The sequence below is a fragment of the Conger conger genome, chromosome 7, assembly GCF_963514075.1.
Source record: "Conger conger chromosome 7, fConCon1.1, whole genome shotgun sequence".
Lineage (NCBI taxonomy): Eukaryota > Metazoa > Chordata > Actinopteri > Anguilliformes > Congridae > Conger > Conger conger.
The window spans coordinates 42,304,278-42,329,542 of NC_083766.1; the positions used below are offsets into that span (position 1 = coordinate 42,304,278).

General features: G+C 39.6%; 1 protein-coding gene across 1 annotated transcript in view; it reads right to left on the reverse strand.

Moving 5' to 3' along the window:
* Positions 1 to 757: 757 nt before the first annotated feature.
* LOC133133290 (uncharacterized) overlaps positions 758 to 25,265 on the reverse strand; it is a 34,117-nt gene continuing 9,609 nt past the window's right edge. Inside the window, exons 3-9 of the mRNA XM_061249397.1 lie at positions 23,533 to 23,847; positions 18,437 to 18,727; positions 14,948 to 15,070; positions 14,057 to 14,081; positions 13,658 to 13,746; positions 4,559 to 4,623; positions 758 to 885 (exon numbers count right to left, since the gene is read on the reverse strand). Coding sequence (XP_061105381.1) covers positions 778 to 885; positions 4,559 to 4,623; positions 13,658 to 13,746; positions 14,057 to 14,081; positions 14,948 to 15,070; positions 18,437 to 18,727; positions 23,533 to 23,847 — 1,016 coding nt within the window. The 3' untranslated portion in view covers positions 758 to 777. The remainder of the gene's footprint in view (positions 886 to 4,558; positions 4,624 to 13,657; positions 13,747 to 14,056; positions 14,082 to 14,947; positions 15,071 to 18,436; positions 18,728 to 23,532; positions 23,848 to 25,265) is intronic.

Sequence of the window (25,265 nt, forward strand, 5' to 3'; positions counted from 1 at the left end):
CATAGCCTTAGGGCAAGTTTATTAGGAACAGATTAGGTTGCGCATGCGGTCCACCGAATGTTACGCCATTTCTCTTTGGGCCAATCGATGTGCAAATTTTAACTAATTCTGCACATCCCCTTTTTCAACAATGGTGCTTAACGCGGGCTTCTTGCTGATAGCTTAGCTTCGATCAAACGTCTTCTGACTGTAACAAGACTTACAGGTAAGTATAGAACACCTTTGATCTTTCTGGAGCTGATGAATGGCTGAATCTTTGCCATTCTGATTATTCTTTGATCCGTTTTAACAGAAGTTATTTCTTCTGTGTTTTTGTTGCCATTTTAAAGCATTTGACATCATTTTAGCTGAGCATCCTATAATTTGCTGCACTTCTTTATATGTTTTCCCCTCTCCAATAAACCTTTTAATCAAATGACGTTGTTCCTCTGAACAATGTTTGGAACAGCCCATTTCACTTGGCAATTCAGAAGGAAATATATTTTATAACAATGTGTGAAACATTTGCATCCCTTCTTCCTTATTGTCATGACAGTTGGGTCTGTTGTTTTTCTATTACACTACTACATCTACAAGTAAAGTATTTGCCATGCAGAAATATCATTACTACTAATAACAGGTTACTGATGTTGTACTGCTATTTTCTTGAACACAACTGTATTTTGTAAAACAAACAAATAAATTATTCTATTGGAGAAGTGTCCTTTTCAGTTACATCAGACACATTAGTGGGAGTGAATACAAAGCACACCAACTTCCCGTTTGTACAACATTTGTTTACACAATGGTTGCATGTCTGTGTTTCTTGCTCCCGGGTATTCCATGGACAGGGATGGGGTCATGCCCATTGGCTGTGTGGTTACTGTTGTAAAGAACATCAGGCATCTAGATAAAGATGGATATGAAACTTTCATTTAAGTGATAGAATGCCTACCATAGCCCCACAGTGGAGGCCTCAAATTGTGCATCACTTTAATATGCAAATAGGGAGACATTTTCTCATTGAGTTGCCTCCTACACCCACAAGGTTTCAGAGGAGAAAAGTGTACAATAGTAAAGTATGTAATTATTTTGAGGTATGTTGAAATCTTTCCACTTTAGGACAACAAACTGGTGGAACTAATGTCCTTGGGCATCACGCAAGAACATTTTTGTATTCTTATCGTAAAATTCCATCCATCCATCCATCCATCGTCACCCGCTTATCCGGAGTCGGGTCGCGGGGGCAGTAGGCAAAGCCGGGTATTCCAGGCGTCCCTCTCCCCAGCAACGCATTCTAGCTCCTCCTGGGGGATCCCGAGGCGTTCCCTGGCCAGGAGAGATATATAATCTCTCCAGCGGGCTCTGGGTCTCCCTCGGGGTCTCCGCCCAGTTGGACGAGCCCGGAAAACCTCCAAAGGGAGGCGCCCGGGAGGCATCCTGATGAGATGCCCGAACCACCTCAATTGGCTCCTTTCGACGCGAAGGAGCAGCGGCTCTACTCCGAGCTCCCTCCGGATGTCCGAGCTCCTCACCCTATCTCTAAGGCTGAGCCCGGCCACCCTACGGAGGAAGCTCATTTCGGCCGCTTGTATACGCGATCTCGTTCTTTCGGTCACTACCCAAAGCTCGTGACCATAGGTGAGGGTTGGGACGTAGATCGACCAGTAAATCGAGAGCTTCGCCTTCCGGCTCAGCTCCTTCTTCACCACAACGGTCCGGTGCAACGCCCGCATTACTGCTGACGCTGCACCGATCCGCCTGTCGATCTCACGCTCCCTTCTACCCTCACTCGTGAACAAGACCCCGAGATACTTGAACTCCTTCACTTGGGGCAAAGACTCGTTCCCAACCCGGAGGGAGCAATCCACCGTTTTCCGGCAGAGAACCATGGCCTCGGACTTGGAGGTGCTGACTCTCATCCCGGCCGCTTCACACTCGGCTGCAAACCGCTCCAGTGCGTGCTGAAGGTCACGGTCCGATGAAGCCAGCAGAACCACATCATCCGCAAAAAAAAATCGTAAAATTCTCCTACTTTTTTCACACAAAGGGCTCATGTGTGCCATGTCGTATTCAAACACTCCTCACTCGCTCAATGTCTCGGACTGCATTTCTTAGCCTCATAATGGCTTCCTTGACTGTCATGACTGTCACAACTCCAAAGGCAATCAAATGCCAAGAATACTAGATACTAATAACTTTCTTAAGCATTGCACTGTATGGCCCTGGGGCGCAAAAATGTGCGCCCTGCTGGGTTTCTGGCAGCAGCCAATCAGCATGGCAAAAATACGTCATCAGAAAGCGAAAACACCCCCCTCCAATTGAACATCCATGTGAGCGCACTCCAAATGGGCCCCATCGCCAGAAGCAAGAGCCCAGCCAAACAGGGCCTGACAGACTTGGGGAAGAAGAGGAAAAAATGTTTGACTTTAAATATTGTTTTTATGAACACAATTTACCGTTTATAAAAGCCAATGTTAGATATTGACAGAAAAGGCAATGTTACATATTACAAGTTTTTTATGAAAAAAAAAAAGAATTCTGCACCGACAGATCGGGTATTCCCACTGACAGATCAGTGGTGGGGCGGCGGCCTTAGTGCCCCCCCTGTGCGGGGTAAAATATGTTTCTGAAAAGTCTTGATTCATATTTGATCTGCAACAACTACTTTGAAAGTTTGTTCTGAGTTTCTTGAGCCAGGCAAGCTGTGCTGGAAAGCATTTAATTTGCATGTATGCAGAACTGTTGAATGTACCACAGCACTCGCTGGACTGTGCCCTTCATGCACTGCAAGCCTTTCCATAGAACATGAATGGAATGCTTTGCTTATGTGATTCGTACAACAGGTCAGGATCACTCGTACAAATTGGTGAATTGGTGAAGTTCTCTAACGAGCAAATTAAAAACATTTGATCTGTTTGAACAAGTGGTTCTTGCATGAGGCCCCAGGTTACTCTAGGAACTCCTGACTTAAATACAACCCAGCTACTGTGGGATAAGGCCTATTAAATGCAATTAGACATATATTGAAGTGTTATACATATCTGCATTTGCTTTGCCATTCGTCACACCGTAATTAAAATGAGCACTGTCACGCTTGTTTCTGTTGAGATTATTTGGATTAAATGCTTAAATTATGTGTCTGCGCCTTTTTAAAATCACCGTCAGTATAGCCATTTCCTAAATATGGGGCCAAACCTCTAAGGGCAAACACCTCCAGTGATGTGTTTGGCTTGAATCTCCAGCCTGTGTTTCCCAGAAGGTAACAGGCACTCAACTCCACCCTTGAATGCAGAGACTGGTTTATGGATGGCCACCCATCTAGGCGATCACATAACACACAAAAATATGGTAACGTAACCTAACATGGCTACCCTGAAGGGCAGCTCTGACTTTGCCAAGTTAGAGGACAAGCTTTTCGATTTTGATGAAAAATACAACCTGACAGTTTTGAACTGGAATTTACAGAGGAATAATTGCGTGAGCGAGAGAGATAGACAGCAGAGGACGAGGTAGCCGAAGCTAACAGAGAGCAGTGTGGGAACTGGGAGCCAACCGAGATGGAGAGTCTTAGCTCCTGCGAATGGGATCGAGGGCAATGGCTGTTGACAGAAACTGAACACAGAGTTATCCCAACTTCGAGAGAGAGACCGACAGTGGAGGTCAAGGCAGCCGAAGCCCACAACCAAGGGGTCCAGGAGGGCAACTTATCAACAAGTAAGTAAATATCCAGCTAACAAGTTGTATCAGTTTTGGTTTTGGATACTTTTTCCAATGAATCCTCTATTTCTGCTGAAGAAGTTGATAAATACTGCAGGATGTAGCAAGGGTTTAAAGTTGTTATTGGCAGTGATAAAAACTGTAGAAAGTGATGACATCACTCGACATGTTTACCTTTAGAAGTTTTCCCCCGTATTTAGGAAATAGCTACACTGACGGTGATTTTAAATCACCTACACATATAATTTAAGAATTTAATCCAAATAATCTCAACTGAAATGAGCATGACTGTGCTCCTTTAAAAACAAAATGCATATTTAATTGTAATTCATTACATTTTCTGTCAAAAAGAGACATACTGAAATACAATATGCAGCAAACCAGACCAGGTTAGAATTAATATCTGTAATTTGTTTACATATTTGCACATTGTGGCATGTAATGGATTTATAGCTGATAGGTGAGTATTTCAATATTCCAAATCTGCGCTAATCAAATTTTTGACCAAAATCTGACAATGTTTGTCAAGCATCAAGCTGTAAAGTTGAGAGCTGCATGGTGATAACCCCTTCACAGCCTCATGTCACTTTTCGTAAATACATGCTTTTATGGACATTTTGTGTGACTGGGGGAAAGTGTTCCTAATACTGCTTAAGATAACCTTTTACTGGGTTGGTTGTTTGAAAAAAAAGGAAGTTTAAGCAGGGACACAAAATTGGCAATAAAAACATGTACTTGATCCAATGCTTGCAATACTAGTGCAGTGTTGGCACCAATATTTGCTGTCTGTAGTGCCATTCAATGTGAGCTGGATAATTCAGCAGCGGTATGCTGGGCTTCTTTTTTATTTTTTCATTACCTCAAGAGTGTGGAAAGCGTTTGTCTGGTCAAAGCCACTGTAGTTGAATTCCCCAGGGGTGACACCTGCCAAAAAATAAATGTATGATTCACAATTAGTAGCGCACCAAGCTTTGGGCTATCGGGCTCTAGCCATCCCCTCCCCGAATGCATTTGTTTCTGGCAGCCAGATGGTGCCAACTACCACTGATATTTGGCAAGATATTGATGCAGTTGTATTGCCTTTAGTTTCATAGACATCAACTAGCCAGCAGTAAGTTTAATAGTAAAACGGGAGCTTGCAAAAGTGGTAGGCTATACTCCAAATAGTTTGGAGGAGCACAGTGGTTTTGTGTTTCATTTGCCGGTTTAATTGTCCGGTAAGAATTTGTCGAGGTTCTGTCAGTGCGAGCAGTCGCATTGCATTTCGGCTTGTAACAGGTGGAGAAGTCATTTGTAGCAAGATTGCCCATAATCCATCGTGGTTTAGGGTTGCTTTACACACAACCACCACCAGGTGGCAAATGTGAGGGTATAGGGGATTTCTTCACTGTAGCACTTATCACTGGTATCTTGTATATAACTGATATATAACTGATATATATATGATTGCTACACTTGTACGGATAGCTAACATGATAGTCACATTAAAAAGTATGAATTGGCTTCATAGCATAGAGAGCTTTTGAATACATGTGAGTTAATGTAGTGTTGCTTTTAATGATGCATAGCTTAGTTAGTGACTGTACATTTTTTACAAGTTCGCTAACTTTCCCAACACAATGTCTTAGGTACTTATGACTTATGATTAGAGGGTTAGTTCTCATGTCCTTTCATAAACTAATAGGAGTAACATTAGTGTTCAATGGCAAGATAACTAAGCGTCAATATGACATCCCCTGCTAGTTTGCAAACGTAAATTCCTATTGTTTAAAGAACATAAACATGAATGTAGCTGTCATATAATATTTATTAATATAGCTAGCTAGTGTAGTTTGTTAACATTGGCTAACTGTATTAATTAAAACTTTACCAGTCATGAAGTGTCAGATTTAAATTGATCTTCTGGTGGGACTTTTGTGGTTTGTGGATGGTGCAACGGCAATTTTTGGTGCTGCTGACCGTTGCTTTCGTTTTTTTTCATTCAACTGACCGAGTACTGTTGAAAAGTAAGATGTATGGGTAATATGGAGTGATTAGTTTCCATATTATTAAAAAATGCATGTAACATCATCCACAAATTAGAGACGTATTACAAATGCGTTTTATACACTCACCAAGAAATTTATTAGGAACATTTTACACCTACTTATTAACAAGATTATCTAATCAGCCAATTGTGTGGCAGCAGTGCAGTGCATACAATCATGTAGATATGGGTCAGGAGCTTCAGTTAATGTTCACATCAACCATCAGAATGGGGGGAAAAAAGGCTCTTCACTTTCACTGTGGAATAATTGTTGGTGGCAGACAGGGTGAGTGTCTCAGAAACGGCTGATCTCCTGGGTTTTTCATGCATACTAGTCTCTAGAGTTTGCAATGAATGGTGCAAAAAATGCTTTGTTAATGAGAGACGTCAGAGGAGAATGGCCAGACTGGTCAAAGCTGACACGAAGGCAACAGAAATGCAAATGACCACACATTACAACAGTGGTATGCAGAAGAGCATCTCTGAACCCACAACGCATCATAACTTTTAGTGGATAGGCTACAGCAGTAGAAGTAAAAAAATAAGTCTAATAAGTACCTAATAAAGTGCTCAGTGAGTGTATATCCACACACAAATATATCTACAAATATATTTGACCAATTTTGTGATAATTCGATAAGTTCACCAAGCAAAACCCAGAGCCACTGCAAAACAGGAACATGGACTGGAGTAAAACAGCTGTTCAGGTGCTGTGTTGAATTCTTTCCCTCCACTGAATCACGTTCCCCCAATGCCCTGTGCATAGAGAGCGTGTGTTCATTTTACTCAGAATTTGACATAAAGACACAGATTATGAACGTACAAACATTTCTCCAGGAATATCAGATGAGACTAAATATTTTGCAGTCCCAAAAGCAGCTTATTTAGTTGTGTAACCACTGACGAGCGTATTAGAAATCGACCAATCACTGCAAATGCCAAGATATTTGTGTGTCTTTCTGTGGTATATATGCCAATTCTTTCTTGGGAGCGAGATGATTCCAAAACACGCTTTATGTTATTTCTCTGGAATCAGTGCAGTGAGTCTGGCGAATCTATGGGGAACGGACACATTTGCATTTATCCCCGGGCTATCAACACCTTTTCACTATTGTCCGGACGGTGGGGGTGCTTTTCATCCTACTTAAAAACTAGACTTTAAATTTAAGCATTTAATCAGCATAAGACTCAGCTCAAATGTAGTTGATGTCTACTCATTTTATGATGATCTAAATCAGAAAAATGAAGAGCTTGTTTAAAATTCTGTCATTGCATTTTTATTGTTATTATTTTTACAACGCACATGCATAGCCATTACAGAAAAGTAGGCCGTTTATACAGTAGACTATAGGGAGGTAAAGCGGATGTATCAGGAATGATAGTTCTGTATACTGCAAACTATGTAACGTTGAAGTCTGGATATAAAGTATATTTTTCACAGTTTAAATAGATAGCTATATGCTGAACACGATGGGATTTTGGTGTGTGAAAATTGGACCATACTAATGCCACATTGTGTCGGTACTATTTTATCATCCTGACTTAAAATCTGACTTAACTGGCATAATTCTAACTTGGATTTACAAATAGGATACATTCATGTTATCAGTGGCCTATCAATGGCAACCTGCAACCGATGCCAAGTACAATTGGAGGAAAAAACCCCCAAGGGCGCGAATGTGGTTCCTCCCATTCAACTGGCCATCCCAGAATAGATCATCTTTGTTGTTGTATTTGGTACACAAATATGACCGTACGTTCGCAACTACAAAATTTTTAAAAAGCAACAAAAAGCTGCATGGTGATATTTTGATCTGGAGCCTTGTAATTTTGTGTTTGTAGTTTTAATGTTTAAGTCTCACATCATTAAATGTAGAGAGACAACCTGGGCTTTAAAGTTTAAATGGCAAATGGCAGGCATTTATATAGCGCCTTTATCCAAAGTGCTGTACAATTGATGCTTCTCCATTCACCCATTCATACACACACTCACACACCGACGACGATTGACTGCCATGCAAGGCGCCGACCAGCTCGTCAGGAGCATTTGGTGGTTAGGTGTCTTGCTCAGGGACACTTCGACACAGCCCGAGCGGGGGATCGAATCGGCGACCCTCCGACTGCCAGACGACTGCTCTTACTGCCTGAGCCATGTCGACTCCAACAAGTTTAAAAAGCATGCGGGAAGGGATTTCCTTTTTAATAATGACGTGATGCTAGCAAACGGACACAGAAAGAGCATGACTAAATATTATCTACTTCACTGATTTCATCCAAATGCCTAAAATTTTGAATAGCTAGGTAATGGTTTCTTGTGCGCCTGAGGGAAATGTTAGCCTATAGAGACATGGATGCTGTTAACATTAGCTCATCAGTACAAACATTAACTTAATATTAAAGTAAACACAAGTTTGTTCTATAACTTTACTTTAGCTGTCCCTTGTGTAAAATACAGCTATGACATTACATGACATTACATTATTGTTGTATGACAGACACTCTTATCCAGAGCGACATACAACAAGCAAAGTGCATACCCATAACCAGGTAAAACTGCTGAAAGACCCTAGAGGGAAGTACAATTTCAAGTGCAAATGCTACAACAAAGAGAAGGACTTGAGCCTATTTGATTAATGTGAAAATGGATTATATCTATTATATCTAAAACTATTTTTGACAGCACAATACGAAAGAATGATTTACACTTACACTCATAGCCAAACGAAAGTAGCAAAAAAAAGTTATTACACAAGTAATGACTATTGAGAACTGAAAAATACTTCCAATTAATTGGAGATTACAGGCAGGTAGTGAGGGGTCGGGAGATGTGCTGTGTAGGGACCACGTAACTACACTTCCCATGATTCCACAGGACATCATCTACAACAGCGCAAAAGCGTAGGGTTGCCACATTTGATTTGTGAAAAATCAGGACATTTGACACGCGATGTGGGATGTTAAACCATATTTGCAAATATACTATGTTCACAGTCGTAGGACTCCCTATTGCCTCTCTTATCTCTATTTGTCCTGACGTAGATGCACTCTGTGGCAACCAGAGGGGGAATCAGGGAGATGTGCATATAATGTAGAGTGAGACACAAGACCGTTGCAGTTTTAAGCACTCAAGGGTGCGTTTATTCACTAAAAGCTAAAACAAAAATAAAAAAAACCTATGTTCTTCTCCTCTTCTGAGGGTATTAAGGCACCTATGCATTTTATAAAACCGACAAAATAAAAAAATAAAAATCAGAAGTATTAGGCGATTACCTCTAGGCTAGTAGCTAGCTGAACAGCCCGTGCAGCAGTTGCTAGATGATAAGGTAAACATTCGTATTTCAGCTACCAATTAAAAAGAAGTATAGGCATATGGCCAATTGTCGCTGTATTTTACTCATATTTATCTGTTTACAGACACGGGAGGAAAAAACAGAATAGCAGTAGAAGAATCCGGTTTTATTTGGAACTCTGACATTTAGAAGTACAAAAAAGAATTTTCCGGGGCAGTCACTCAAAAAAGAGAACAATCCTGGGAAAACCAGACCATGTGGCAACCCTACCCCGGCATGACATCTAGTTTTAGTTAAGTGACATCTAGTTTTAGTTAAGCCAATACTGTAATGCCGGGAGCAATAAACTTTCACCGTGTAAGAGCTAGAACAATCACATTGTCCAGCCCTCTCCCCTTTTTTCTGTTCTTGCCCATTCACTTGCCTCTTGCCTCCGGCTTCTGCAAATACATTTGACCCTGCTCCCGACACTTGGACAGAGGCTGAGTTATCCACAGCGTCCCACTAGGCATCACAGACACAAAGCTCACGGTACCTGAAAGAGGCCTATTTTAGGTCGACACTGGTGCACGCAAGTTGATGCCTCAGCTGACCACACGGAAAGGTAGAGCAAACTTCCAACTGCAGCTAACAAACTTTTCCACACAGAAAAAGGCCCAGTGGACACATTTCAGTGACTGATGGACCAGATGACATTAGGCAACACGCAGGAAAGACCCCAACTTTGCGCGTCTCTACAGGACATTGATTCATGGCTCCACGTTGCTTATCAAAGGACAGCCCACAGCTACCCCCGGAGAAAACAACGCGTGTGAATGGACTCAGTAAGACTGAACTAACTTTCCAGCCATAGCCAGTGTTTAGCTTAGTCTTAACTGATATTGTGAATCTATGTTTTTCTATTTGTCTTTGTTTTATCATTTGAATGCTTTCTGTTAGTTGTTAGGTTTGCCGTCTTTCACGTACAGTACCAGTCAAAAGTTTGGACACTGTCATCAAGCAATTCATATGTGGTCAAAGTGCAGATTCTCATATTTCATTAAACCATGTTTATTAAGCCTCTCTGCGTAGAGTTTGCATGTTCTCCCCGTGTTTGCGTGGGTTTCCTCCGGGTACTCCGGTTTCCTCCCACAGTCCAAAGACATGCAGGTTAGGCTGATTGGAGAGTCTAAATTGCCCGTGGGTATGAGTGTGTGAGTGTGTGCCCTCCGGTGGACTGGCAACCTGTCCAGGGTGTATTCCTGCCTTTCACCCAATATATGCTGGGATAGGCTCCAGCCCCTCTGCAACTCTGTTAAGCGGGTTAGAATATTTTTATACATTTTGGTTCCACCATGTAGCAATTACAGCACTTTTTATACATAGCCCCCCATTTCAATGTTTGAGACAATTTAACTTAATGTCAAATAAAATAGTCATGTTTTGTATTTGGTTGCATAGTCAAGGGTTGTTTCTCCTGAACAATTCTTCCATTGAGTTCAACAGGAAAATTAGTCAGGGGAAATGTCCCTTATACTATCTACAGCATATCTGGCAGCAGCAGGATGGTTTCAGGCTCATTTGATATCTTGGACCCTTGATTACATTGCTTGATTACAAACTGCTTGATTACAAACTGGAATTGCTTGATTACAAACTGGAAATAAAACACATTAATCCAGAAAAAGGCAAAGTGTGTCCAAACTCTTGACTGGTACTGTATGTATAGTGTTGAACTATGTAAGTAGCCTCTCTCCTTACAGCTAACACTCTAACACTCTCACCCAGAACTAACTGCCCAAGCCAGCTCGCTTTACCTTTCCTTTGTTCAAGGGACATGTGTGCTTACGTGTGCTTACGTGTGGTTGCGCACATGCACACACACCTACCATACTTTATCCTACATAACTTCCTGTTAGCTCAACCCTGTTTATGTTCTGTGTTTGTATGTCTGTTTAATACATTTATTTTATTCAAGTCAAATCAGTCTTTCGAAGAACTTCCAACCTTCAGGTTATCTGAGTATATTTGACCATAAATTTGACCATATTCCTAAATTTAATTTAATTATGAATAAAATTTTCACATTTTTGGTTTGGTAGTTTAGATAATAGTAATTTTATGAGACTGACTACCTTTTGCCGTTATTCTGCTGCACCACATAATTGGTGCCATACAGTTCTGTAAAAAATTTTCTTTATAGCTTTTAGGTCAATATTTCAATTCCAAATCAAAGCATTAGCAAATTTCATCAAGTCTGCATTATGCTTTTACAGGAAGCAAAGAAAATAAATATGAATCTGTTCAAAAAAATGGCGACATTTTTGTCTTCAAACTCTCTTCAGACTGTATAAACTGAAGAAATTTAACTTCACTTCAAATGACTGAACTAATATTTAGATGCATAACCATAACTACTGCGCATTTCAGGGGCATTTCCTCTTCGGCATATGGCAGAGAGGAATTATTGATGTATTCAAACTGATCCATGATCTCTGGTATACGAACCCAACACCATAGTATGAAAAACATCCCAATACCATGATTTTTGCGCCGCCATGCCCCACTGTCTTCACAGTGTACTATGGCTTGAATTCAGTACTTGGGGGTCGTCTGACATACTGTCGACAACCAATACACCCGAAAATAAACATTTTACTCTCATCAGTCCACAGAATGTTACACCATTTCTCTTTGGGCCAATCGATGTGTTCCTAGGCAAATTCTAACCGATTCTGAACATGATGGGGGCTTCTTGCTGATAGCTTAGCTTTGATCAAGCATCTTCTGACTGTAACAGCACTGACAGGTAATTGTAGATCACCTTTCATCTTTCTGGAGCTGATGAATGGCTGAATCTTTCTGACTATTCTTCGATCCATTTTAACAGTAGTTGCTCATTTATTTCCCCTTGTTTCGGGTTTTTGTTGCCATTTTAAAGCATTTCAGATCATTTTAGCTGAGCATCCTTTAATTTGCTGCACTTCTTTATATGTTTTCCCCTCTCCAATCAACTTTTTAATCAAATGACGTTCCTCCCAACAATGTTTGGAATGGCCAGTTTTACTTAGCAATTCAGAAGGAAATACATTTTATAACAATGTGTGAAACATTTGCTTCCCTTCTTCCTTAATAAAGGACAATTAATGACACTTGTTTTTTCACAGAATTAATGAATTCTCCAGTTAAACTCCACATTATTTTGAACTCGCCCCTTTCAATGAATGAGTCAATTACTCAGAACAAGCAGCATGCATGTCATGACAGTTGGGTCTGTTGTTTTTCTATTACACTAATACATCTACAAGCAAAGTATTTGCCATGCAGAAATATCACTACTACTAATAACAGTGGTTCATCAGGTTACTGATGTTGTACTGCTATTTTCTTGAACACAACTGTACATTAGCATCGGAAATGTCATATGTATCAATCCTCACAATCTATACATTGTATGTTGGAGCGTATCCCCTACAATTTGTGCACCCTGTGTGAGGACTGAGACATATACATTTCAAATAGTTATCCTCATCAGAGTGAGCTGACAACATCGATAAGGTATAGCTAAGAGTGGTCCAGACCAACCTTACCATTTTACCAACCATTTTGTTCTTGGCTAAGAACATTTTTGGAAACACGCTGAACCATGGTAGAGCTCAAGGTAGAGCTTAAGGTATAAATAACAAATGATGTAGCGTAAAGAAGGCTTCAGGAAACACAGCCCTATTTGGTTGTTGATTCAAAGACAATATTTGATTGAATCTTCAGCAGCCTGCCCAGTGGTATATGTTGTTTGAAGCAGACCACCATAGTTACAGTACCGATAGCAGGTATTAATGCATTGTGTGTTGGAAGCCTTGTCAATGCATAGGTCAAGATTTTCTGTGAATTTTCTGTCTTTTTCGGCTTTTGCCAATCATTATCTCTTTTTTAAAATTTAGTTTTTGGGTTGAATATATAATTGAGTGTGTACATACCATGAGCAGAGACATGGTCTGTGGTCAAGTCGTGTCTCTCCTATTGTTTGAAAAACGTGGAACTGTCATTCCGCATCGTAAATCAAGCAGCTATTGACAGCGCTCTGATCCAATGGTATTGAGCATTGTCAAATTTACAGGCAGTGATTGGCAGCGAATCAGGCAGTGGTGTTGGGCATTATCAGATTGTCACATGCTTTCATAGTTAAGAATTCAATTTTCTTTGTTGGACTCCACTTGATGAACATAGCAACAGCAACCAAAGAGGGCAGGGCTGGTTGCGCACCTGTGCTGCTGAATGTTTTGTTTTTTTAATAAGGACATTTTGAATAAAAATAAATAAATAAAATGATCAAATAAAAGAAATTCTCAATATTAAAGAAGTAAATCCCACTAGGTAGACAGCAAAAGAAAAGCCCACAGCTCCCACCACCCACAACTGTTTTCACTCTTATTCATTGTGGAATACTTCCACCCTCTGGTTTCCTTTGTGTTCAATTTTCTACTGAACCTGTTGTCCTATTCTCATCACCATTTGCAGTTGCAGCACTGATTTATCTATGTCTTTCTTTTCACTGTTGGACACAGACAATAATGTATTTATTTACCTACTGCTTTCATTATGTTTATATATTTTTCAATGTATAAATATTAATCAAGTAAGAATAAATATGAACACTGCTTACCCTGTTGACTGTCATCTGGCAAGTATGCTATGTTATCCTTCCCCTGCTCAATTTCAGATGTGTTCCTCTCACTCAGAGATCTTGTTTTCCTGGGAAAATCAAAAGATTTGGGACACTGTTATCAAAGTGTTCTAGTTCTAGTGTTCTACATTAAATTGACTTTAATGTAGCACCCTTGCAAATATATCTTAAATGACTGCTAGACTCTCATTTTATACTACAAGTTGGTTGATATATTGACAAGAAGCTTGATGCTATTTTTAAACTTTAAACTAAATATAATTTTATCAGATTAATCAGATTTTTAAAATTGATTTCACTTCCCAGAAGGTGGGGCTTTCCTTTGGAAGCCATTTCTATTATCCCCAGCACCAGCTCTCAGTCAGATCTACCTCTTACCTTACTTCCTCCTCATAGCTGGATTCTAAAACAGAAACAAACAGAACTGAGATATTTTTCATGGTCCAAACAAAGCATATCAACAGCCTAACATTTAATCTCTCTGTAACACCTATATACACCTTTCAACTCTTCAGGGATGGGTTTTAGAGCTATTTATCCAATCCCTCTCGACAATGGTCCCGTCTTTCAGTGATATTCGGTTGTTCCCGGACAGGTCACAGTTGATGCAAAAACAGAAGTCAGCAGATTTGATACAGTTAGAGTCATTTTAAATGTGTGCTGTTCCGTGGGGAGTCATTCTCCCGTGGATTTCCACAGAAACTGGTTGAACAGTTTCATTGTTTATTCTGTGAGTCATTGAATTGCCCAAATATAGAGTAGTCTGAGTACCGTGGAGTTTCCCAAATTCCAGCAATTTTAGATGGTAAACTGTAAACATTCAATTAAGCCTGCAGTGGGATTTGTGTATTTACTGTATGCCAACTTATTTGTGAGCATTTTAAGCATAGCCTGTTTCCAATGCTGGGAGAAACAAATGCAAATAAATCCATGAGCCTCTATCAATACATTTCAGCCGACTTTTAAGTATTTGTTCCAAGCATAGACAGTTTGACTTGGAAGCATGGGGGGACAACACATTTTCGTCACGGAGGGGTTATGCTCGACCCAGCAAAACCATCAACCGGGGGGTTATGCTATTGGGAGAGCAGAATGTAAAAATATCTCAACATGGAAACCTGTATTTGCTTTTTTGCTGACAATTCCTATTCTATACATGCTATTTTGGACCATTGCTGTTTAACTTTTTCATTACACTATCATAATTCTTGTACATTTGAAAGAGCAGATGGAGGTGATAATTTTGCTCTGTGGAAAAAACAAACTTACTTGCCATTCTTCTTTTGCAGCAGAAAATGATTCCAATGATGAGCAACACCAACAATGCGGCAGACAGAACCGACACAGTGACTGGTATTAACACAGTGTGGTCCTGATCAGATGACTCTGCAACTAAATAAGAGTAATGGCTTCAAGATTTCACAGGGGCCGTCCATTAATTTAGAACCCTGTACATTATTGTCTTTCAACTAGTTTTGTGAAAGCAATCATTTGTTAAATCATCCAGGATGCTCATAGTTATGGATGGCAAATTCGTATTTCTATATCAATTCATATAGGGGATGAATTATTATTGGAATGGAATCATTATTCCATCCAGCTGAGCATCTGTCAGCCTCAGACACGGGTTATAGAGATTCACGACTGGTATTTTACCCTCTGAACTCCATACCTCCACCACACTCTCTAGTGATGATCGCACCTCCAACCTCTTATACTGAATCCGTTTCAATAAAAATTGCACAAGCTACTCTTAGCCTACCATACCTATCCCCCCTTATACTCTCATATCCTACAATAACAAAGTCCAGACACTGATTCAGCCAAGTCTCCTGTGCGCATATTATCTCAGGTTTATATCTCATTGAATCCACAAATCTTTTAAACTCTTGACCATTTGCCACCAAACTCCTAGCGTTCCACTGAATAATACATACCGTCATTATCCTATGAATTCGTCATCACTATCATCTGTCTCTATCTATCCCTTTTGATCTCTGAGATGCACTGCTAGCCAAACTCGGCCTCCATCGGACCACATATGTGTGCAACTCAGCCGGATCCAAATAATCTTAACCAAGAAACTTCTGAGCTGCATTCGTGACTTCCCGCACCACATCGGATTGATTTTTGCCCATTCCGTTAACCTTCCACAATGTCTCCACCATCAACATGAGGAGCTCAGTTTTCTCCACCTCCCCCTCCCACCCGTCTAGCTGCATCAGCAAATGATATCCCGCAATTATCCTTGTATAAGTGGTAATTTATGTACAGTACTGTGCAAAAGTTTTAGGCAGGTGTGAAAAAATGCTGTAAAATAAGAACACTTTCAAAAATATAAATGTTAATATTTTATTTTTTATCAATTAACAAAATGCATGAACAGAAGAAGTGAATGAACAGAAGAAAAATCTAAATAAAATCAATATTTGGTGTGACCACCCTTTGCCTTCAAAACTGCATCAATTCTTCTAGGTATACTTGCACACAGTTTTTGAAGTAACTTGGAAGGTAGGTTGTTCCTAACATCTTGGATAACTAGCCACAGTTCTTTTGTGGATTTAGGCAGCCTCAAATGCTTCTGTCTCTTCATGTGTTCGATGATGTTGAGATCAGGGCTCTGTGGGGGCCATACCATCACTTCCAAGACTCCTTGTTCAGATGCCTCCCTGATGGTATTGCATGATGGATAAGTATCTGCCTTCTCTTCTGCCTATCTTCTCAGCATTGAGGAGACCATTAATTCTGACCAAATCCCCAACTCCATTTGCAGAAATGCAGCCCCAAACTTGCAAGGAACCTCCACCATGCTTCACTGTTGCCTGCAGACAGTCATTCTTGTACCGCTCTCCAGCCCTTCAGTGAACAAACTGCCTTCTGCTACAGCCAAACATTTCACATGCCCAGTCCAGAGGACCGCCCAGTAGATGGGCGTACCTGGGTCTTCCATCTGCTGCACTAAGTTTCCTTGGCCGACCACTGCGTCTACGGTCCTCAACGTTGCCTGTTTCTTTGTGCTTCTTCAACAGACAGCACATCTGGAAACCCCTGTCTGCCTTGAAATGTCTGCCTGGGAGAGACCATGCTGATGCAGTATAACTAACTTGTGTCTTGTTGCTGTGCTCAGTCTTGCCATGGTATATGACTTCTTACATTAAACTGTCATCAGCAACCTCACCTTGGAAGCAGAGTTTGGCTGTTCCTCACCCAGTTTTAACCCTCATACATAGCTGTTTCTGTTTAAGTTAATGATTGTGTTTCAACCTACATATTAAATTGATGATCATTAGCTCCTGTTTGGTAGAATTGGTTAATCACACATCTGAGTATATGCCTGCAAAATCCCTTTTGAAAATGTACCTAGAAGAATTGATTCTGGGTTGAAGGCAAAGGGTGGTCTGTTTTGATTTAGATTTTTCTTCTGTTCACTCACTTTGCATTTTGTTGATTGATAAAAATAAACTATTAACATTTCTATTTTTGAAAGCATTCTTACTTTACAGCATTTTTTCACACCTGCCTAAAACGTTTGCACAGTACTGTACATATGTAGATCTTAACACATCTACTGACTAAATGCTACCATAGGTTTCAGGTTTCATGCAAGTTTTGGATGCTAGCCAGGGAGAAGTGACAGGAGAGAGGAGAGGGACGGAAATAACGTCCCATGTCGGGACGAAAGTGACATTAATAATTTTACAATGATTTATAAGGCATTTTCTTTTGTTACATTTACAGAAAATGCCAAGAATTAGAATTAGGAAGACACGACGAGGCCTCTTTTCAACAAAGACAGGTAATTCTGTATTGCCAAAATCAACTACCTAATGCTTGAAAATTAGTCTGCAAATATGGCATCATTAGAATGTGATTGTTTGATAACCTTTGAGTCCTCACGACAAACATTTATCTACAGGTTTAATAAAACATTAGGCTGAGATTCAAGGGTGACATAATGTTTGAAAAAGAGTTTACAAACATCACAATATAGCCTACTTTTATTGACAGGTTTAATAAAAAATATATATTCAAGGATCTCGGGTAGCTATTAAGCCTAAATAATGTCTGTCCAATGAATCTTGTATTGCAGAACGTTTTATTGGTTGCGCCACATTGCGATGTTTACGCACGGCTAATTTTCATTGATTTCGAACCTATAACATTTATTGAATCGATACAATATTAAATTACATCTAATAGTACATGTGTTGAAAGTAAAGAGAATTACAAACCTGAAAAACAGAGATACAACACACCCCTGCGCACCCCTAGTTTATTGTTACTTTTGACCCACTCCGGTGTTACTTCCGTCCCGTTTGGCAGGCTAGGACACTTCTTACTGTTACTTTTGAATTTTCTGGTCTCTTGAAGCTTCTTGCATGGAGGACACAGATGCCCCAGATTAATCTGTTTTATTTTAAAATAAAGATTTGTAGTTTGAACAACGATTGACTAGTGAAGGAGGTCGTGTGTCATAAAATATGGGATCTCTATCTCTATTAGTTTTGGAGTAAATGGGATCAAACAAAAAAGTGTTACTTTCGACCCAGCTCTCCCCTACGAACGGTTGAGAACACTCAATGTAAATCCCACATTATTAGTGTAAATGCATTTCCGGATGATTTAAAATGAAATTAATTCAGCTCACATTTGATAAATGAAGCCCATTTACAGCATTTAAGAATTGCTACCTCTCAATGCACTTTCTGCAAATGGATTAATGGGAGGATTCCAGGTAAAGTGGAATGGGTTTCTCACTGATTGTCAGGAAGATGTTGCTTGTTTGTGGTACAGCCAAGGCTGGCACTGTAGCCTGGCACTCCACAGGTGCGCTGTCATTTGCCAGGAGGATCACGGTGCTGGCTGAGTTGAACAGTCCTGCTGAGGCCTCGGTGCTGATGTTGTAGTTGTCCTGGTTGACGGATATTCTATCCAATTTCCATGTCAGAAGGGGTGCTGGGAACCAGTTTTGGGCGAGGCAGTGGATGGTGGCTGGTTGATTCTTCATGGCAGTCACATTCCCACTAGTGATGTTCACAGTCCCACTCTCTGGATGTAAACAAAAGCATCTATTTGCTAATTTTTTTAAATCATGGTAGTTAGGTATCATACCTGTTTGTTACAGTGGTAGGGTCTACCATGAGCTTTTGAATCTTTATCCACATGGCATAAAAAATCCAGATACTGCTGGGTGATTTTCATTGTTCCAATGCTCTGTCTAGCACTGCTCGAAAAGGGCTGTGTTGTTCACCAAAGAATTCCATATGCAAGAAAAAAAACTGCTACTTCTGATCTGTTCATAAATTCTGAAACTGTTTATTTTAGTACATTTGTACTGTAAAATAAATTGCCTGTGAGTATTTAACATTAATACAGTGTAGCAGGAGCTACATTTGCTTTTGAGATGTTTTTGGTGTCGTTCTCTGTGGCTGCATGTACAGTACAGGCAAAAAATATAACCACCTGTGGTTTTACAATAAAAACAGATAATAATTCAGTTTACATACTAGATGGACTTATTGAATAACAAACCCTACAATAACAAAAAAATAATCTTAGATATGACTTTCCTCAAAATAGCCTATTTTTGCTTTAAAAACAGTGAAACAGATTGGAAGTCTGTTCAATCATTTTGCAAAAAGGGGAATGGAGGGCTAATTAAATTGAGTGAAATCTACTTTAAGTTTTCTTTAAGTCACAGGTCACCTAATAGCATTCATCTGTAGTGTATGTAAAATTGGCACTAAAGTTACAAGAAACATGGCAGAGAAGAAGGAGATAATCTTAATTGTGCGGAGCCAAGTAAACTTATTTTGCCATGGTTTTTCACATTGCAAAGAAGCTGAAAATTTTGAGTTGCAGTATTCAGTCCACACTCTCCTTAACATGAGAAGGCCAGGAAGAAGGATAACAGACAATATCTTGTGGTGATTATCAAAAGAAACTGTCGTAAAGCTGCACCACAATTGTAGGTAGAACTCCAATGCAACTTAAAGGTACAGGTAATTTCGGACTCTAACAGTCAAGAGAGGAATTGCAGCAAACACCCTCAAACCACATCATGCACTGGACAGAGCCTGCCGCGACAGAGCCTGCCGTTTTTTTGTAGTGTTCTAGTAAGAAAATGTTCACCGAACAGGTGACTTTATGAAATGTTGACTTTAGTGTGCTGCACAAAACTATTTATATGTTTTTTTTTTAAATATTTATTTATATTTTTTACGTTTTCACTTTAGTGAACCAACTATATTCTGAGCAAGCAACTTATTTGGCTATGGAACTAGCTGGCTATATAACTAAGATATGATAGTGTACCACAAACGATGCAACTGCAACTTACAGTTTGAGACAAATAAAAGTTTCAGCGATGGCTTGTCTGGAGTGCAAATTGGGCAGCTACACTTCAGAATAAGCCCCCACGCCATTGGCTGTGGCAATTATAACCATTTTTCAACCAATGAGCTTGAATTATTGTACAGCTGTGCAATGTTTTGGTACAGAGTGACAGAGATGTTCAGAAGTCATCAAATGCAAGTCCAAGTCAAGTCTCAAGTCTATGACCTAGAGTCCAGAATGGCTAAAGAAATTCATCACGATTCCCATGCTAATTGAAGATATAGAAACCAGAAGTGTAGAAGACATATTTTGTATATGAGATCAAGTGTGTGACAACTGAATAAGCAGTATTATCAGGGGCACACAAAAAGGTAGTGGTTATTTCATTTATTTATTCATATATCGATGAACTTCCAGGCCTGAGCCAACATTTTGGCAAAGCCTTTCTCAAGATGGCTGGTCTGGTGTGGTAGATAATTGGTATATCAATAAATAAGATAAAATAAATAACCATTCTTTTTTTAAGAACTCTGTGTGACTCATGTGACATAATGTAAGCATTACCATGGGCTGTAATATGAGATGATGGTCAATAACAAAATATGGGCCTGTTACATGGACACAGATTGAACTTAATCATGGATTAAATGCAGTTTTGTGTGGATAATCTCCAATAAATAAATAAAAACCTAAGGAATGCCATATAAAGTATAAATTATAAATCATTTCAAAACCGTATGCAACTACAGTACATGGCAAACTTTCCGATTTCTGATTCCGTTTCCGATAGTCAAACAAGCTCTCTCGAAAATACAGTTCATATTTGTATGACACTGGAATACCAAACAATGGACCTCATTTATCAATATTTTTGGAAATTTGTGTGCAAATGTATGCGATCAGAAACAAACAACAGAACAACTTTCACCAGATTCACGAAAGACGTGTGTATGTTGATAAATACCAAGTAATCATAAATAAAAGGCGTGAGCACAAAATTTGTGATTAGCATAAATTGACACCCCTAAAAGACCATGGATTTTTGGATTTTTAAAAGAGATAGTAGAAAAAAAGAAATACATTTCTCTGAAGCGGAGATTGAAGTTCTGTTAATGGAAGTACAAAAACATACACCGATCAGCCATAACATTAAAACCAGTTTTTTCACAATTAAAAAAGCTGCATGAGCACTAGAAGACATTGTTTCCATTTAACTCAATGAAATAAAAGAGCTCTTCTTAATAATTTATATTGTTGGTTGGTTTAATACTGTTGCCAATGAAAAGTCGTTGTCCTACACCATGAGTCTCCAACACGTTGCTCTCAAGCTACCAGTCGCTTGCCACCCCCTTCTAAGTAGCTTGCCAAAGGCTGAAGCAGTATACATTTGAACACAATTGTTGCCGCGAGGCATTCCAGCCTACGAATTGAATAAAAAGTAAATCAGGCAAAATTAAAAATTAACTCAATTTAGGCTACTTGGCTACGCAATAAGGTTTCCATGTATTTACAGCACAGCGCACGTTCAATGAATGAATGAAAGCGGCTGCCTTGGCTCGTAATAAACAGACGGATGGAAATCCCGACACTCTTTCAACTACATAAAACTTAATAGTGAACCATCAAATACCCCCCAGATTTCAGTGCCCATCAGTCCCAACATTTAGCAATAGAATCAAACAGTCCAAAAGTTTTTAATTAAATCCCAAACCAAAGCGAAAATCTTTTGATAGCCTACCGGTATGCTGCTCCAAACAAAATGCATGTCTCACAATAAAACGCACTTTAGGAAAAAAAGATCCTTAACTTGCTGTTATCTACGCTAATTTGTTATTGTTCATGAAGGCATGTCTGGCAAGTTGGTATTTTATGAAGACGCATCTGTTTTGGCTTTCATTAATGGTTTAACTACTCAAGTTGCGTTTCTGAACGGTAACAGGAAGTGTTGAACAGTGTTGGCCCACTTTAAGTGTAGCCTTTTACTTTATTTCTAAGAATAAAATTCTACAACAGAAGCCTAATAAGAAATAAAGGCAGCCTAAGTAAATAAAAGACCCCGGACACAATTTGAGGATTTACGGTAAGTTACATAAATGCAACAATGAACAGCGGTGGGATCAGCTCCAGTGCTGGTAAACTGACTTACCTTTCTGTATGAATTTTCAAATGTCTGTTGAAATTTGACGAGATTGCTCCCACATCTTTTATTTTAATTCTCCACATTTTGCTAGCTGCAATCATTTTGAGCCTGAATTATTTAAATTCAAAGGCCACAACATGTGGAACTGTAATCTTAGTGAGCTATGCTGCAAGAAATACAGTGTAGGGTGTTGCTATGGTTGCTACTAAAAGGTGCACGGTGTGGCGCGTAAAACAACGTCGGGTGTGTTTTAATTAAAGAATGTCTTTCATATAAATAATAGAAAAATAATCATTGGCTGTGGCATTATTCACTCCGTCATTTTCACAATGCCATTTGGCCGACTCCTATTGTTCACAAGTCCTTACTGACGAGTCCAAGTCGAGTCTCAAGTCATTTTTGTGTCATGATCTGGGTCTGAACTTATTTTTTGTAACTTATCTTTCATGTCTGTATCATTTGTATGGATTTGCCTGTGTTTGTCTGCCCTGCCATGTGCTTGCGTTTTCTTTGTCCTGAACCCCGCCCTCACCTGCCTCTGTTAGCCACGCCCCCTTCTGTTCATTTGCATACTCATTGTTTTTATTTATTCCTCCCTGTTTCTCGTTGTCTCCTGTCCATTGTAGCCTCCCTCTGTTATTTAAGTTCTTCCCTTCTGTTCAGCCCTTGCCAGATCGTGCCTGAATGTTTGGTGAGAAATTCTACCCATTTTTGCTCTGTTCCCATGTGCGCTTGATAAATCTTTGATTTTCTGTTTTTGGTAGTTTTCTGAGTTTTTTGATAATATTTTTGTATCTGCTCTTTTGGAATTTTTCTGAGTTTTGGGTTTTTGAGAATTTTTGTTCTGTGACTTTTCTGAGTTTGGATTTTTGAGTTTCATTTTTGAATTCTGAGTGACTGCCTTGTCTGACCCTGTTGGAAATAAATATTCTCTTTTTGCCTGCTACATCCGGTCTGCATCTGGGTCCTTGTCTGCGAGTTCTGACATTTTGGAGAAGTCCAAGTCCAGTCCAAGACGTTGACTCGAGTCCCCATCTATGCAGAGTGACGGCCCGTCAACCGTATATTTTGAAACCAGAATTTAAGGACTATAAACATAGGCAGAGGGTGAGTCAGCATATCAGTGAGCCTTTTTAAATGATAGGAAGGGATTTTCAACAATGTTTTAACTTACCTATTGTCCCTTTAAGTGAAACCAGTTTCCCTGACTACAGTCAAATGACGACTATTCTAAAGGGATGTGCTCAAGACTCAAACGGGCCAAGCCCCATCAACACTCGATATTCACAGTAACACATTGATTTTGGTTTCTGCGCACATACTTTCATCTAAAGTTAGCATGCAGAAATGAGGCGATGAAATTCAACCTTGTACTAACCTTGAACAGACAAGGTGGCTGTTTTGCGGTCAATATTTTGGAGGTCGCAGGTGACCTCACCGGAGTCATTCAGTTGCACGTTATATAGGACAAACTCCCATTTGTAGCTCTGGTCAGTTGTGTAATCTGTAGCATTGAAGCGTTCACTATTTTTGAGGACACCAAACTTTTCGGATATAGTCAGCACGACATTGTCATTCAATGACCAAGTCATGGCCACCCAGTTAGGTTGACTCAGGCTGCAGTTGAACCTGACGTCTGTTCCACAGATGACAGAAGCATTTTTTGGTTCCAGTTGCACCTGCGCAATCACTCCTGATAACATACAAGAGGCAGATCAGATTTCACTGGGTGACATCATTTTAAAATAAACACTGGATATACACTCAGTAAGCACTTTATTAGGTATTTATTTTATTTTTTACTCATTTAGTCTTCTGCTACTGTAGCCTATCCACTTAGAGGTTTGATGCATTGTGTGTTCAGAGATGCTCTTCTGCATAACACTGTTGTAATGTGTTTACATTACTGTCACCTTCCTGAAAGTTTTGATCAGCCATTCTCCTCTGACCGCTGAAGGTGTGTTTTTTAGTTTTTCACACAATTCTCTGCAACCGCTAGAGACTATTCTGTGTGAAAATCCCAGGAGATCCGCAGTTTCTGTGATACTCAGACCACCCTGTCTAGCACCAACAATCATTCCACGGTCAAAGTCACTTAGATCATATATTTTCCACATTCTGATGCTTAATGTGAAAATTAACTGAAGCTCCTGATGTGTATCTGCATGATTGTATGCATTGCACTGCTGCCACACGATTGGCTGATTAGATAATCACATGAAGTAGGTGTACTAATAAAGTGCTCAGTGAGAGCTAACAGAATACATTTCATTAATCAGAAGTTTAAGATGCTTTTAACAGTGTGACCATAGCTTCAAATCAGACATCACCTCCAAAAACATTTAGCAGAATGAATGCAAGGAACACAATATCCATATTTTCCAGGAAACACTCCTGTCAATGTTCAAAGCTGAAACAAGACAGAGAGGTAGAGGTAAGCCCAACAGGTGCAACAACCAGAGTTCTCTTGGGCTTTTCTAGTTGACAGATTAACTTCAATTTTTTGGTAAATATGGGGGGTAAAGGCACATAGACCACTACTGAGACAGTAAAGGCCCATAGACCACTAATTTCCCCCCTTAAAAAAGTGTGAACCATTCAGACAATCATAGACCTACCCTCCAAAACTCAAAGATTATTTACCTTCATTGCTCAGGTTTCTTTCAAACTGACACGACTGAAATTATGCGAGAGCTCTCATACTTTTGTATTCATGTGATTAAACGTTTTACCAACATCTCTCATTCAATGTGCATCAACCTATAGAAAGCAAAACTGCTCAGTTAATACCAAACATGGAAGTCTAATACTCTGCTTTAGTTGTGTAGCATTGGTCATAAATGAGAACAGGACCCATGCATCAATTTAAGAAAGACGACAGGAAACTTAACTAGATATTTGATATATATATGTTTTGTACTCACCAAATAAATAGGCTGTAATATTGCGAAGTGTCGCAATATCTTTTCATAACTTGAAGGGACACACACCTTCAGTACAGTATCTTTATCATGTTTGCCTTCAGCAGTTCTGTGATTTCTTCAGATGAAGAAAATTGGACACTCCTAAATGTTAAATGTTTAATATCTTAATATATGCTTGAATCTTTAA